The 17,235-nt window shown below is 40.4% G+C and overlaps 1 protein-coding gene across 4 annotated transcripts; it reads right to left on the bottom strand.

The window, feature by feature from the left end:
* Nucleotides 1-4,527: 4,527 nt before the first annotated feature.
* On the bottom strand, nt 4,528-17,082 carry ZCCHC8 (zinc finger CCHC-type containing 8). Of its 4 annotated transcripts, none has more exons than XM_032705486.1 (15): nt 16,874-17,082; nt 15,977-16,019; nt 15,322-15,396; nt 14,693-14,798; nt 13,962-14,039; nt 13,551-13,654; nt 12,107-12,172; nt 11,059-11,122; nt 10,366-10,508; nt 9,543-9,685; nt 8,624-8,739; nt 7,647-7,730; nt 7,064-7,178; nt 5,633-6,312; nt 4,528-5,341 (listed from the first exon to the last, which is right to left on the bottom strand). In XM_032705486.1, exons 1-15 carry the CDS (start codon nt 17,034-17,036, stop codon nt 5,222-5,224), a joined length of 2,100 nt encoding a protein of 699 aa, XP_032561377.1. In that variant the 5' UTR covers nt 17,037-17,082; the 3' UTR covers nt 4,528-5,221. The 4 variants fall into 4 exon arrangements, with proteins under 4 accessions (XP_032561377.1, XP_032561376.1, XP_032561374.1 ...); XM_032705485.1 differs by having other exon boundaries at nt 4,528-5,369; nt 5,661-6,312; XM_032705483.1 differs by having other exon boundaries at nt 4,528-6,312; nt 16,874-17,080.
* Nucleotides 17,083-17,235: the final 153 nt, after the last annotated feature.

Below are 17,235 nucleotides of genomic sequence, written 5' to 3'. Positions count from 1 at the left end.
CTTTACAGAAAACTTGCCCAAAATATTTGCTGGCTTGAGAGCCACGGGGGTGAACCTTTGCGCTTGCCATAATTTTCCATCATTAATTTGAGTTTTTTTGTCTCTCAGGTAATTTGTCACCATGTAAGTCCATTTCAAGCATTTGTAGTTCAGTGCACAGCATTAAAATTTCGTAAGTGATTTTAGACTGATGTATCCAGAACAGAGCACAGCAACAAGTCAGCTTGTTGTTGAAGATGGAAGCAAAGAGTTGTAACCTTCGTGCTGTTATTTAGAACTTGTAATAAAGTGGAAGCAGTAACTGTGGTGAAATAAAAAAATATGGTTCAAATGTGTAAGTAACTCTCTTTGCTCCCTCGTAAGGCCATGAAAAAGTAGCTTCAGAGCAACTGTAACTTAGTTCATCCCAATTAGGGATGGTTGGTAGCTCCTCTGTACCAGTCTGCACCAGTAGGTCACAGCCAATTTGGAGGAATCATTATAAAATAGATGCTGGTATTATAAACCACACTCCTATAAAGGATTAAATATGATCAAAAGCTGGAGTATCTTTGATTCCAGTCCTAGTGGCTCTTATTTTCTGCTCTGTGTGATCAGATCAGTCAACACATAATATAAAGGCATTTTCCTACCTCTATGGAACAGGAATTGCTGGATGCTCCAGGGAAATTCAGGATGCTGACATAACTGCTGGCATCCTGGCCACAAGTACAAGGCTCACTTTAGAATGAAAATTGTTCTCTTCAATAATGTGGGAACACCAGTTGCAATTGTTTCTGTCCTTTTTCAGATTTCTGAAGGGTCCAAAATTGTTGAAGCTTTCTGAATCACTGAAATGTTGTTCCTTAAGAACTGTATTTAAAGATCTCTTGACTTACGAAATCCATTTTTCTATTCAGTGGGATGTATCCACCCAAGTGGGAAGATTTTGAGTACAGGATTTTTATTTCATCTGGATGAACTCTTCAATACGTACATCTGGCAGCTCCTCTACAGAACTGATGGTCACATCTGCTACAGAAAAAGCAGCTAATTGCTTTTTCCTTTTTTTTTTTTTTAATCGCAGAAGTGCTGCTTCAAAAATCCCAGCACAGGAACTTGCTCTGCTATTTTCTGGAGTTTCTTTTCTGTAAAGGCTGCAAGTGTTCCCATTCCTGATGTGCTGTGTTGGGTTTGTGTGGCCAGGTTTTGGTAGCTGGGGGGGACACAGGGGTGGCTCCTCTGTCCAGGTGCAGAGGACACTGATGGAGTGGCTTTGGTGGGCACCTGGTGTCCAGCCAAGGTCAACCCACCCCAAGAACTTACTGGCTTCCCTCCCTACATCAGCCACACCAACCAGCAGCAGCACAAAAAAGCTCTTCAAACCCACATTCTTTGTTGTTGTTACACAGGACAAGCTTTCATCCAATTTTGCATTGTTTGTTCTACCCAGTGTGGGTAAAACAACAGAAAACAGTATTTAAACTAACGAAAAAAGACTCCTTTCTGCATGGTGGTTTAAACAAGATGCTTAAACTAACAATAACGTTCATCTTGATGTGTTTCATTGCACAGATAACTGAGAACCCAGAGGGACTATGCAAATCATTCTACCACTTATGGAAATACCAACAAAAGCTAATTCTCACCTACAGAGAAGTAAAGCAGAAGGATTTTGCTCCTATCGAGTGATGAATTCTAAAGAAAGGATAAATAAACACTTATTCAGTCATATAAATATACACTGTAAAGAAATCTTATGTAACATCTTTGCTGCCTGTAGTTAACTAAAGTTTAGGAAGTGCCCAGTTGTCACACAGTAATTACCATGTCATTTAACCCATCCTGTTTTTAAGCTTCTCCAGGGATCACGACCAGTTCCTACCTCTGACTCACCCTCTGCCACCCCCAAAATGGGGCTGTGACTGGATTCTTAGGAACAGCATCAACCTCCAGTGGCATTTTTATTTCCCAGAGGCAGCACCACAGCCCTGCTGCAGACTGGAGGTACTACGAGTTCCATGGCAACTACCAAGGCATGTGGAACACTTTAATTATATTGGAGCTTTTTCCTCCTCTTCGTTTTTCCCTTTTTTTTTCTTTCATCCCCAGCTATGCTGCCTTAGAGTTTGCAGGCAAATAGTTATTTTTAGCAGCTAACACATCTTTCAGATCTCTTCTAGAATCTCAGATAGTTCTCTTCTCATGACGTTTTAAGCACTGGGAATTAGGTTGTAAAAATGCAAGTTAAAAATTCGAAGCTTTTTAAGAGACAACTTCCCACCTGATACCCAGAATATTTGGCAGATTTGATTTTTTAGATGTGCATGAGCATTTTTAAACACTTTTGCTGTTCCAAATGCTGTAGATAAACACCAGGACTATGCTAACAGGGATCTGTGGGAAAATTTGAGTGATGCCTCCTCACACTATACCCACCTCATGACAGATTTTATTACTCATTCATTTTAAGCTCTAATCTAGGTTATTATGCCACACCCATCACCATGGGAATGGCACTTAAAAGGACCAGAAATACTTTACTATTCAGCTTTTCCTCAGAACTTCCAGTGTGATCTGATTGCAGTTTCAATATCCAAACCCTCTTTGAGGAGTTCCAGCTGACAGATTAAAACCCTCAGTAATTACCAGTATCTTCAGTGCAACAATATGGAGCCCTTGACAGAACACTGAATTACAGATAAATGGGAAGGGAGCAAGATGAATTCATTCCTAACCATGAGAGAAACAGGAGGGATAACTCCCCATCCCTCATTAGCTGTGTCTTAGAGAAAAGGTAAATAGAGGAGTTTTACTTACTAGTTCTGCACCATTTTCTCTGACTGCCTCCTCCCCAGAAAGGACCATTGAAAAGAGAAGATTTAAAAGAACAAGTTAGAAGACACCTCTGAGTGCCCAGAATGTTGTATCATCACCCTTGCTTCAAGTTAATTCTAAAATTAAACCCAGAAATTACACAGTCCCTGCTGCAGGCTGCCTGTGATCAACACATGCATCACAAAAATCTGATTTTAAGAAAAAATAAGTATTGCAGGAACTTCTATAGAAGTTTTCTTTACAATTTGAAAGGCAAAGGAACAGCAAAGGAAATTATTCTGCTCACAGCTGGTTTGTTTATCTACTCTGATCAATACTTAGGTGATTGAGGATGAATTTGTTGTGAACAAAGAGGGCACATAAAGATGATCTTGTGGTTTCTGGGAGCAAGGCAGAAGCACGTGAGTATTGTCCTGCTACAGCAGCAGCATTTTATAAGAGCCATTAAAAAACCATCTTCTGAGGTGTGGAGAGAGAACTGGATGTTTCAAATATGAGCAGCTCGACACACCCAAAGGTGTGTGCCCTGGGAATTGCTACCTCATGCCCTGCATCCCAGTATCATCCACGTGGGAGTGATGCAGCACATGAGCTCAGGAGGGTTTGTGTAAACTGGCATTACTGGATTTACCTCCAGGGAGGAGGAGAAGGCCTGGAGAGCTTTTAACTCCATGGGAGGAGGAGGCCTGGAGAAAGTGCCAGATCTCCACCTGCTTCCCCAGAGAGGTTCCTTTGTAGGTGTGTAGAAGCTGGAAGCAACATACTGTTGGTCTCTCCTGTTACAGAAATGCTACTTCTCCTCTAAATTAGGAGGAGATAATAAGCCTTTCCTTTCAGCACGTACAATGAACATTTACCTTGACTTGCTTTCCAAATGCAACCCCATAAACTGAACTGGGGGATGCTGCAAAAGGGTTTTTCAGCCTCTCAGAAGACAAGTTGTTCATATATAAAGGCACTTTGGGTTTCCCTTCCTGTAAAGTTTACAGGAAAAAAAAAATAAATTTAAAGGCTTTAACTGCAAAAAGCCTGGGGTTCCCTCAAACACTGAAATGCAGAGTGTATTAATATCATGGATTTTAAGGATCTTTGGCCAAGATGCACTAACTGCAAAGCTGAGAATTGTAAAGAATTAAGTTCAGTCTCTGATGTTATCTTACAAAAAACACCTTTGGACATCCCCCCTTCACAAGTTTTTTCTTAGCTACTTGAAAATGCTTTGGTTTACTTTGGTTTACTTTGGTTTATTATGCATCTCACTTGGCTGAAGTGGCATTTTACTTGGGAAGACTTTTCCTGCATTTATGGAAGGCCAAATGCTTTACCAGCTCCAAGGAATAGTTTCATCGATCCAGTGCTCCCTCTCTTGGCAATGTGAGTAAGGTACAGTCACTTCACCTACAGCTCCCTCTGAAGATAATTGAGAAGGGGAAAAAAAGTGTTAATCAGCACAATTACAACACTTCTAAGATTCAAAAGTGGGCAACTCTTCAGCTTATAAAACCTGAATTTTATGGCAAGGCTCTATTTAATAGCTAAAACAATTTTAGCAGCTCCTTGGTTATAAAAATCTGAACCCAACAGTTGTGGCCCTTCCAAAAATATCTAACTTTATCCATCCTCATTTTGATTGGCTTGTTTTTCTAATTATCTTCAGCAGCTAAATTTCAAAAACTAGCATATTGCTGGTTTAGGACTCCAATTAAAAGCTCTTTAGCTAAAAGCCCATTTATTAAACCTCTGTACACAACCATGAACATGTATGTACAGCAAGTTTACATGAAGGATGATGGTACAAAAAGTACAGTGATAATTAAAACAGACCCACATAAATAATTTATAAAAATACTTGAACCGGTGAAAATAGCAGTGTAATCCCCCATTATCTTCATCCAGTTGCCAGGACTTTGATGTGGGAAATCTTAACATTAGACCTTTTTAAAAACATTCTGAATATATTAAACTTATCTACAGGATAATTAGCAAAATGTATAAAATGTAGATTATTGTACAAAGGACAGATATTAAAAAAATCACCAATCCACCTGAAACTCAAGGACAATATAAATCTTAGCCAAAGTAATGAACACCAAACCACAAACTCCTCTTTTTAGAGTGTTGAGTATTGGCAAGTAAAATGCTCTTAACAAATCAACAGTCCTGTTATTCCTTAGTGGAATTTGGGAAAATCCTACATTTTCTGGCTGCACTGGTGGTCCTGGTCAATGTGGAAGCTCTGCACTGACTTCAATTCCAAGGAAGAACGGGGCAGAAATGTATTTGTCAAGATTTTCTCTTTCCCACCCGAGGATGAGGAAGGTCATCTGAGTTTGTAAAACTGGAGGAGGAAACAGAAGGAAGCTGGGATTTGGACATAAGAAAACAAAGGAAGACCAGTTAAGGTTTAAGTCTTTTTCTTTTGCTGGTTTCTTGGGGAGTTTTTTAGCACGCTCCTTATCCGTAGATAAACCCCTGTGGACTCTGCCATGTTTTCAAACTCAAATGGTGTTATGCCTTCTGCAAACTTGCTCATGTCAGGAACAAGATTATATTTTTTTTCAGGTGATTCAGTGCTTGTGGCCTCTCTATTCCCTCCTGTATTTTCCCCATCATCCACCTCAGGGTTGGGAGCAGGAATGGTGTTATCCAGCACACCTTCAGAAACTGCACTATCGGGATCTTCCTTTAAGTTTAGTAAAGTGTCTCCTGGATTAGGACTAGTTATAGAATGTTCATTTTCTGGTGTCTGGTCACTCATGTCAGAAAACCCAGTTTTTACTCGGATCACCTTCTCAGGTGACTTGCTTTCTGAAAACTTGCTCATGTCAGGAATAAGATTATATTTTTTTGCAGGTGATTCAGTGCTTGTGGCCACTTTATTCCCTCCTGTATTTTCCCCATCATCCACCTTGGGGCTGGGGGCAGGAATGGTGTTATCCAGCACGCCTTCAGAAACAGCATTATTGGGATCTTCCTTGAAGACAAGTAAAGTGTCTCCTGGATTAGGACTAGTTATAGAATGTTCATTTTCTGGTATCTGGTCACTCATGTCAGAAAACCCAGTTTCTGCTGGGATCACCTTCTCAGGTGACCTGCCTTCTGCAACAAGATCCACCTCATTCCTGGATGGTGAGGATGTAACAGAATTCCCAGTTAAAGGTGTGTCCACAGGGATATCAGAGTCACTGTTGGTGCTCTCTGCCTGCTCCAGAGCTGCCCAGATCAACCTCTGCTGTTCCTCTAGCTCCTCCAAGGTCAGGGTGTCCTCATCCATGACAGAGTCCACTATTTTTGGCTGAGGAATATCACTGGAAGGGTTCAGTGGAGCAGTCCTGGGCACAGGGGAGCGGGTGGGTGTTGAGGGCTGAGGGGGGGTGAGGGGGGGTGTTCCTAGGGGTATGGGAGGAGGGGTGGACATGGATGGAGATCCAGGTGGCAGAGGGGGTTGGAACTGAAAACTATTGGGAGTTTGGGATCTTTGTGCCGCTTCCAGATCTAGAAAGAGATTAAATGACACCTGTTAGAACCTGAAATCTGAGACCACGACAAGACTCAAAGTGTCCTTGTTGTGATTAACTACCAGATTTATGTCTTCTCATCCTTGCTTTTTAGCTGAGGCAGAACAAACTTTGTGAAGGTTTTAATATCCACCAAAATCATGGTTTTTGGGATTTTTACTCTGCTACTTATTCAAGGAAAAAAAAACCCTCTTGAATGTATTAAGAACAAACTCATTCCACGCTGAAAGATTCCTCACAGCAGATCCAGAAGGAAAGCCAGAAGTTTCTCCAGCTCTTTGAACATTTAAATAACACTAAGTCCTCCTTTGAGATTGACTCATTTTTAAGAAGCTGAAAGCTTGTAACTTCTATGTTATTTCATCCAAATATTTAAAGATTTAGAGGTCTTCTGTGAAGAAGTTTTTTTGGGATACACCTGAAGTAAGGAGATCAGAGTTTGTGACCTAACACTGCAATTGCTCTGAGCACCCCTGAAACCTCCTGCTTGGGATGGAGGATCTGACAACCCCTGTGACAATCACAGCAACCCAAAATGCTCATTGCAGAGATGCCAAATGCCACTGGGTAGGACACAGCTGGCACATGTCAGCACTGACATTAATTACCACCAGAATGACCACTGACACACTGCCTTCTCCTTTTAACTCTGGCGTTTTAATTCAGAGCAAGTTAGTTTGAAAATAAAAATTGAAATGAGGAAAAATAAAAGTGCAGAGTGACTGTACCAGAGTCCAGGTCCATGTCAGCTGCTGCTACCTCCAAACTGTCTTCTCTTTGTCGTTTTGAATGATGGGACTTTGACTGAGGTGCAGCCCTTTTATTGCTGGATTTTCGACTTAGCTGAAATTATCCAAGAGAACAAAAAGAATTAGTATTAAACTGTACAGGGTAACGTTTCCAGCTATAAGAACCCACTTAAAGGGATTTTGTAACTATATAAAGATTTAGGGACCCAGAGTGTAAACAGACATTGACATTTGAGGGATGTCATGACTGTGGTAACTAAGCTTTTCGTTATTAGGGGAATCTGGAACTAAGATAATTTTTAGGCTGTAAAAGTTTATAGCAATCTTTTTTCACAACTGTTTATAAATCAGTGCGAAGTATTAACTCAATAATGGAATTTATTCTAAGCATGAAGCAATTTGGGTAAAACAGAGAAGCCAGATCAGCATTTCACATCCCTTTGGTGTCAACAAGAAACTCTGTCCCCTTGTGCAAAAAACGAAGATATTAAGCAAGAAATCATTAACTACACTGACTGCATGACAACTCTTTTTGTTTATAATAACAAGGAGATACATTCACCGCCTGCATATTAGAAAGGTACTGAGCAAAAACATCCTTCTGCTGAGAGGGCTGCATGGGGATGGAACCAAAGATCTGCCACTCCTACAGCAAAGAGAAAAAAAAGAGAAATAATGTTGCATGTGGTTGGTTAATAACACAACAGTAAAAATTAAAGGAAACACTGAGAGATTAACAAGACAAGATGAATTTCTGATCAAAAGCCTCATTAATCAGAGTAATAACTAGGTTTGGATATTTGTAACACAACTACAAACTTCCCCTTGAAATAACTGTTCAGACAAAAAAGGCTTATTTTAAAAAACTTAATTTTTAGTGAAAACTTGAAAAAACTTGAGAATAGAACTTTGGTTAAGAATGAAAAAACACTAAATGGGCAAATGTAAAGCTGAAAGCGCTCAAGTGGTTCTTTTTAATGCACAGGCATTACATCAGTGATCAAATTCACCCCCAGCAGGTCAAAAGGCTTTTGAAAATCAAAGTGCAGCACCCACAGATTTTTTTGTGTGCTCTGAGCTTAGGAGAGCACCCACTATGTGGGTCTTTGACTTGTTTTTGTTCTGGTTGTTATACAGCTTTGCAGGGGTTGTGCAGTTACTGGTCTGATGCAGTTTCTGTGGCTGAAATTGTAACACCCACGGTAATTTTCCTATTCCACCTTCAGAAAATTTAGATGTATGGAAGGAACAGCCATTCATGTGTGAAGTTTTGTGTTTAAAAAATACTGAATTATCCTTCTGGGCTCCTGATGGTCTCATAATGGAATTAACCCCCACAGAAGCACTGTCAGACCTACCCCCAGGACTCATGACAGGTATCAGTCAGATCGATGTCACATAAATTACAGTCCCCAGCCCCAAACCAGGGGCTTCAAAATAAGAGACTGTTGAAAGAAAATTGTCAGATGCAAAATATAAAACTAAAAGCATTTACTGTCACTCAGCATGTTATTTAGAAGGCAGAGAACAGGTACTTACATCTGGGATGCCACTGGGAGTGGATATATTAAAGCCTGGATAATTTACCAACTTGGAGACATCGTAAGTGATACCTTTGTGTTGGGGAGACTCTTCATCTTCTTCATCACCATCACCTGTAAGGAAATATAATTGTTAGTGATGTTAATTAAGAACTGAAAGTTACTGGAAAAAATCCACAGGATTTAAGAACAGGGTTTTGGAATGTAAGTACTGATAGAAGGTTTTGTAATCCACAAGGGCAGTAACAGTGACCAAATCCATCAGATACCTGCATGAAGCTTCCCCAGAAACCCAACTGGGGATTCCTAGAACCACTGCTCTTCATGTACCACTAATATCCTCAGAATTTGGCCCCAGGGACAGTTCTGAGATGCAGAATAAACTTTGGTCAGAGCAAAAAGCTGACAAATTACTTTCTAAGTTGGGTTTCAAAAAATGTGTTGTTTGCTTGCTGGTCTTCTTAGTCTTCCCAAATACAAGTGAGTTACTGAACTTCAGAAAGTGTTATGATGCCAACAGAAGAGAAAATGATGCCAATAACACCAAGGCTGTGGGTTTGATCCCAGTATGGGCCATTCACTTAAGAGCTGGACTTGATGATCCGTGTGGCTCCCTGTGATTCTGTGATGTGCAAGTCCTGCAGAGTTTCACAGGAACTCCAGGTTCTAACAGTGAAATCACACTGACAATCTTCATCTGTGCAATCCAATCATACAGAACTTGTCTCACTGCTACATCACAGCTCGATAAAGAAGGAGCATTTTTACAAGACTAGAAAAACTTGATTTGCAACTTTCTCCCTCTTGCATGAGGAAGATGAAGGTTTACAAACCAGTCACTTTACTGTCCCCTGGGTAGGGTGCAGCCAGAGGACAGCAGGCACATTAAAAGTGCATTCCAGCCCCACATTCCTCACCTTTTCCATCATAAAGAGCAAGTCCTGAGTGCTCCATTTCAGCCTCCTTGAGCCAGCCCGGGGGATACCCCAGCTGGCGCATGCGGTAGATGAAGGGAGGGAGGCTCCTGTCTGTGACACCAAGTGCATCCTGGAGGACCACACTGAGCAAGAAAACAAACACAAAACAAAACAGAAAACAAAATTACAGCAAATTCTGGAGTTGTTGACAAAAGGTTGTTATGAACATTTTTTGCATTTTGCACTGTCGAGTTAAGACAGCTGAATTTTAGCTCAAACTGTGTTGCTTTGCAATCCCGGCTGTAACAATTTTAGATCCAACCCAGCTCTGGTATTCAACATAACTTTTTGCATTTCTCACGTGCTTTAACAGAATTAATTCTACACCAAGAATAACTTATTTAACCTGTTACTTCTGATTCATGTCACACTCACAACTGGCAGGGTGGAACTTAATGCTCGATTTACTGGGGGATTTTTTGGAGACTGTCACATAAAACTATGATTCTTTTAAACATTTTGAGCAGAGAGGAAGGGACACTCAAAGCTCCAAATTTTCACAATTTTGCATGCTTTTTTTAGTTTATTAGGATCATCATAAATCTGCAATATGAGAAGTCAAAGTGGAACATCTGTCTCCCTAAATTAGGGAAAGGACCATGGGAAAGGGGAGGACCACCAAGCTGGCGATGAGTTTTCATCTGAAAAATATCTTTGCCATTTATTAAACAAGATTCTATTTAGCAAATTCAATAAACCCATAGTTTGAAAATCTGGCACTCCAGAGGTCAAAAAGGTATTCCAAGGGAAGGGAAAGAGATACCTGATCACTCCTGGCTTAAATTTTCCAAACCTCTCTTCTACTTCTTCCTCGTGGTAACGCTGCTGAAAGTTCTGATTGCTTGTGTCCCCACAGGCTTCCAAAAACTCCTTTCTCTTTTCACTTATCCGAGCTGCATTTCGTGGCTTAAAGACAAGAAAATTGGGAAGTTTAGACTTAAATTCACAATTGATATATATTATTATATATTAATGTAATATTTAACAACATCAACCAGCACTGCCTGCCCTCCTCGTGCTCAGTTGTTGATCACACAGCCCAGAGATACAACCAAGTGTAATGGAAATCACACAGCAAAACTCAGGAGTATCTGCCCTGGATCTGGAGAGCTCTAAAACAGGAGGAGATTGTTCAAAGTTAAAACCTTTTGGGTTTTATTTGTATTTCTTGTCCATCTAGCGAAAGAATCTGACTGAAAACTTGCTGATAACTTCAGATTTCAATAAGAAACTGCTGCTGGATGAAGCAAAGTTTCCCCCACAAATAAAAAGAGGCAAACCATGATGTTACAACAGGAATTTCCCTTCTGATTTAGTATGTTAGAATTTATAATATAATCTAATCAACAGATGAATAAAACCACTTGTCCATTCTGATCCCAGCACCTCTAATGCTTTTTTAAATGAAACATTTCTTGGAGAGCAGCAATCTTTGGAATACTGGTGATGACTTTACCTGTGGACAGTCTTTCATTTGATGGTCTTCAGAACCACAGTTGAAACAATGAGGTTTGGGCCTGCTTAAAAAATGCACAACAAATTAAGCCTGAAAGCAACTTTGCAGTGTTAAATAAAAGCACTTCACAATTTTTGTTCTTGACAGGTTTTTAGGTTTAGACTTCCTGAGAAAGAAACCAATGAAAACCTGGGATGGAACTGCAGCTGCCTTCGACTTTCATTTTCCTTCTAAATCCATGCCATGACAGCAAACATTTGCAATATCACTGCAGGGGAAACCAAGATTTTAGAGAAAGGTTTCTTTTCTCAACATTCATTTTTACCCAATTAGGATGGGAACCAGAAATGGAGATGAAAGGGTGGCACCAGAATAAGTGTCCAGGGTCACCCCCCACACACTCCAACCTCAAATGAGATAAAGTGAAGTGTCTCGTGCTTCATCTTCACTCAAACAGGAACCTTCTGTGGGGATCCAAGTATTGCATCACCATCCCATAGCATGGGCACAACCCTTCCATCTGCTTTCCATTCAGTAATATTTCTAATCAAACCACTTTAGCTCAGCATTCCCCTTTATCTTTGAAATTCCCACTAAAAGCTTTCCTGGTCTTCTCTGCATCTGAAATCAGGGATTTTAGATGCTACAAACACCAAACCAGTTGTCAGCTGGAAACTTTGCTTCTTACCTCCCATAAAAACTACACAATCATCTCTGAGATCAGTTAAAATTCTATTAAATAAGTCAGACAGGAGTTACTCTATAAAACAATAAGAATTATGACAACACACCAGTGTAAGGATGACAAACTAATCACTAAAAAGACAAGGAACAGAAGAACTGAGTATAAAATTCACAAAGTTTTCACACATTGATTTTAGGCCCTTCCTAAAGAAAGTCAGTAAAGACCCACAGACTGCAAAGCTCAGCTCTGGTTTAATTAATTTAAATTCATTAAGTATGTCCAATGGTTCATTAACTGGGGAATAATCACAGAGTACATCTGAACTCTTCAGCTCAAAACTTGATATTTAAGAATAATACAAACCTTTTGGGTTTTACTTGTATTTCTTGTCCATCTAGGGAGAGAATCTGGCTGAAAACTTGCTGATATCTTTAGATTTCAATAAGGAACTGCTACTGGATGAAGCAAAATTTCAATTTTGTTTAAAATATCAGTGAAAACTTCATAATGCTCTGAATACTGACTTTTCTCCATTAAGTTACAGATGGGTCCTTGATACGAAATCCAGAGTATAAACTATAAAATAATATCTACTTTAAACTATCTGCTAAGATGAGCTTATGCTGTTTCCTTGTGCAAAGTTTGTACTCAATATCCAATTTTGCTCTTTATCAGCACTTTATCAGCTAAAACCAAAATTCTCTTGTTCATAGACAAAAATTTCAAGGTAATATTTCTGAAATGCCTTACGGCAATCTTATTAAAAACATAACATTTTGTTTAATCTTAATAAAAAGGTAACATTTTGTCAGAGCTTCCAAACTGCACGTTGAGTGCAGCACTTTGGTCATTTAGAAGCCAGCACCTGATGCACCATTTCACTCAAAAAAGTGCTGGTTTAGGCTTAATATCATCTCTGGGAGCTCTAAAGAAAGATGCAGTAAGTACATTTAAAGAACAATATCAAAGTTAAGCTGGAAGACATGGAAGGCCTCCACACTTAACCTGGCATTTTAGGAGAAATTTCCCTGTTAGGAATCTACTCCCTTCATCCAGAGGTTGGGGGATTGTAAATCCTGTTCAGGTACAAGCAATTTTTTAACACTAGGAAATGACCTTTATTACAAACTTGAGAAGTAGATATTGCAGAAATGAACTGGGAAATTGGTTCTTGTCCTGAATATTTCCAGGGCTGAAGCAATACTGGAAATCTGGGGATGATGTTACGTTTGAAATTTCTTGTCCCATTTCTTTTTGCCACGGGAGACTATGGTATTAAAAAAATATTTCAACACTTCCCAACTTTTGTCAACGTTTTCCTCAACTCCACCTTTCAAACAGTGGCTTCAATAAGCAGTAAAGAACCACATGGATGCATGTTAAGAGCATTCCATAAGTCCATTTTAATAAAAAACCATCTTACAGGATATTTGAGTTAGCCAAACCCTTTTCTTCTCCCTTTTATAGAGGCAGAAAACTTATTCAACCTGCAATGAGTTGTCATTCCAAACCTAATCAGGGACTGGCCCAGGAAATTCCTAAATTCACAAGATGTATTTATAGGCATAAAGCATTCACTCTTCCCAAGGATAAGCCTAAAAATCAACAAGTCAATCATATCAAAATACTTATTGCTTTTGAGTGAAAAAGCCATTAATGACTCATTAAAACCTTCCATCTCTAATGACTGATATGGTTTCAATAGAAATATAAAATCTACTGAAGAGAATTGGAGTTCAATTTACCAACTGGAATTCTTTGGCTTTGACAAACAGAGAGAATAAAGATGTTTTAGCAAACAGGATACTTTGGGATTTCCCATCCTTCTGTCAGCTGTGGATTCTCATTTAATATGGGCTGTCCCAGTTTATCGAGACAAAAATTGGTAAAATACACAACACTTCCTACAACCTGCAGAGAAAAAGTCAGAGAATTGTCAGAAATGTGTCAGTATTTAGGTGAGATCTGTAGCATTTCTATAAATTTACACTGCTTGAAATAATTGCAGGCTTTTTCCCCCATTCTGTAAGAATTTACAAATAACACACACCCACACTAGGACACACAAGATTTTTTTCACTTATGTAGCCAAAACATGCTGAAAACTTAAATTTGATTTATCAGTGTAACAGCAGTGAACAGATCTTATTTTAATGGCAGTAGAATATGTAGAATGAAGAGTCGGACCTACCATGGAAGAGCACAGTCAAAAACTTACACTAAAAGCCTCTTTCATTTTTTTAGCAGAAGATGAGCTGGCTGTTTTATAGTCCTCTTCCAAAACAACACTGGAGGGCTGGCAGGAAAAGCAAAAATCAAAAGAATTGATTGGAAATAACAGTAAATAGAAGAGCTGCTGAGCTAGTGAAGATTGTAAAAGGCACAGAATGTGGAGTTCAGCTGCTGTCCTTTGGAGATGTCCACATTAGTCACGATGCTTTCCAGAGTCCAAAGCATGACACAGCTCATTTCCAATGTTTCCTTTGATGAGAAATATGCTGCACAACAACATCTTCATTCTCATCAGAAAGCTCAGGGAAAGATAGAGGGAAATCTGCCATTCCACCTGTTTATTCAAACTGAATGTTGGGTAAAGCTCAAAAATCTAAACTAGGAGAAGAAAGTGTAATTTTTCAGATTTTGTTTGATATTCTCTTACATATACTCAGAGTTGGGCCAAATACACCAGAAGAGGATGCATTAAGTTTATACTTTGCAGTCTTTTCTTGATTATTTAAGCCAACTTCTTAATTTGCCTTGACTGAAATTTCAAAGAAGCACTTTCACAGGCAGAAAAGATCTTTTCTTTATCCTGGGCTCTATTTTTGGCACAAATGGTTACACAACATTTGTCTGCTACTTGATTTAAGTTTTGTTACTATTTAACAGTGCAGCACTAGAAAGATGTGAGAGAAGGAACATCTCAGAACAACTGGAATTTGGAAGTACCTGGGGTTTAGCGTTCAGGTGTTTTTTTTCTTGCTCACATTTCTTCTGCTCCTCATATCTCTGAACTAAGCTAAAAACAAACTCTTCAATCTCCTGGCGGTACCGCCTGGGACAGAGGGAAGGAAGCAGCACAGAGAGATCAGACATGAGCAAGGCTCAAACAAAGGCCAGATGGCTTTTTTTTAAGCATTTATCACTTCTCCAAGAACTCAGAAAAGAGGCAGTGTAATTCTTTTCTGCCCCATTCCCACCCCCATCCAAGGTGAATACAATCTGTTATTTGAGAGCACTCTGGATGTGGCATAAAATCAACTCGGGCAGGGAAAATTTAATTTCCTGCATTTACCCCCAACATTCCTGAAATTCAAACTGCTCTTCAGACTCACTCTGAGATCACTGAAGTGACTATCATTTCATCATAGTTTCAGATATTCAGATAATTACAGATATTGCTAATGAAAGCAATATTTCTTTCATATTGCCCATTATTCCTTCTCCCATTTAAGTTTAACAAGTTTATGTTATTAAATAAAAAGTACATCCCTCCACTGGGCACAGCACTAATATACCCAAATGAACAAAAAATTCCCATTTCCTGTAAGGATTGTTTTTTATTTGGAAATACTTACTTAGAAATGACATTGTTCATAAATAAAATCTGCAAGAGAGGCCCATCAACTTTGGAGTTTTCCACTGAGATTCCACTAGGACAGAACAGAGACACAGACAATGGTCACAGTGAATATTCCCCATCTGTTTTATTCCACAGGGAGAGGAAGGTTTGGCCAATACAAGTTTTATCCTTTTAAGAAGTTCCTATCCACTTAATCACCCTCCTTTCAAGCAGGTTGGCTGGTGTGAGGTGGAAAGAAAATAAATTAGAACATCACACTACAAAAATACTCATATTCTGGATGAACAGAAATCTATTCATGCTCTTATAACTGCAGCAAACTTATAAATGAGATCAATTATTTATTGAAACATTTGATTGAACTTTACACTAAAACAGTTTCCCTAAAGGCCACATTTCATAAAGAGGCAGATACACACAAATAAATTAAGTTACAGTGACAGCAACTAAGTCCTTGATATTCAACTCCAAAAGGCTTTTCAAGAACTGAAATGGCATTTTAGAAGCCCAATAACTGAGCAGGGACTAGGACATGGAAAGAAGGTTTAAAAAGATGTGGGAGATTGTTATCTTAGACAAATTCTATTTATATATACATACATATATATATATATATATACATACACATATAAATATCAGCATTAACATACCTGGGACAAGTCAGAATATTCAGCTTCCTTTTAAGCTCCCGATGTTAAGTTATGGTTAAGGAATATGATTTTCTTCGGAAGACATCCCCCCACCTTAATTACCAAACCAAACAAGAAAACACTGAAGAAAAATTTTCCAGACTAGCAAATAGGATTTCAGACCCTCCTTTTCACCACACAGATTATTTACAAATCCACTTGTTGCTGAGGAAACACAATAAAACGAAAAAAAAAATATGAAAAAGCAGACCAGCTGGGACAATCCCAACAATGCAATTCATGCACAATGCACTAGGGCTGTTAACAGATTTGCAATACTTTATTTTAAAAAACTCTGTCATCACCACAAAACAAAAGGCAACAGTAAGACACTCGTACTTGTAAATGGGAAATAAACGACAATACCCGTTTCAGATCCCACTCTGCTGCAGTGGCGAACCCAAAACCCCTTTAGGGAACCCGTCACAATTTAACAGTTTAAAATTATTTGTAGCTACGCTAAAAATGGACTGTCAAAGTGAACACACAGATGTTTCTTTTCCCTGGGAAGACAGAAAGCAGGAGTTCAGCGACAGCCGTTTAACAGTCAGCCCAGGACTCAAGAACTGAGCCTCCTCCTGAGGCGGAGGCGCGGGCCTGAGGATTAAAGTTTTGAGGGGAAGCTTCCTCTGAGGAAGCCCGGGAGAACCGGGCACGGCTCCCTCAGGCGGAGCTCAGCCCTCACCGCCCTCCGGGACGCGCCCGGGCCCCGGTGGACACCGAGAGGTCTTTCCCCTCAGAAGAAAAGCCAGATCCCGTGAGGGCCGGGCCCGCTTGGCCCGGAAGGGAACCGGCGGCGGCAGCAGCGCTCCCGCGTCCCCCCGGCCCGGCGCGGGACCTGCCTGCCCCCCAGGATATTCTCCGCCCGCAGCCGATGCACCGTCTCATCACGGTCCCGCAGCCGCTCGTAGAGCTGGAGCAGAGCCACGGGCACGTCCAGGGCGGGCGGCGAGGGCGACTCGTCCTCGCCCTCCAGCTGCCCGAAGAGCTCGCGGTCCCCGAAATCCACCTCAGCCGCCATCTTGGGCCGCCACAGGAAGGGCGGGGCGGGGGCGAAGGGCGGCGGGAAGCGCGGGGCGGGCGGGAGGCGAACGGTGGGGACTACAGCTCCCAGCATGCACCGCGGCTCCGCAAAAACTGCAGGGACTCCCGGGGGGCGCGGTGCGCGCTGGGAGTTGTAGGCGCCGCGGGTCCTGCAGCCCCATTGTCACCAAACGAAC

The sequence above is a fragment of the Chiroxiphia lanceolata genome, chromosome 18, assembly GCF_009829145.1.
Source record: "Chiroxiphia lanceolata isolate bChiLan1 chromosome 18, bChiLan1.pri, whole genome shotgun sequence".
Lineage (NCBI taxonomy): Eukaryota > Metazoa > Chordata > Aves > Passeriformes > Pipridae > Chiroxiphia > Chiroxiphia lanceolata.
Note: the sequence above shows the minus strand (reverse complement) of the source record. Positions and strands in the feature narration are given on the sequence as shown.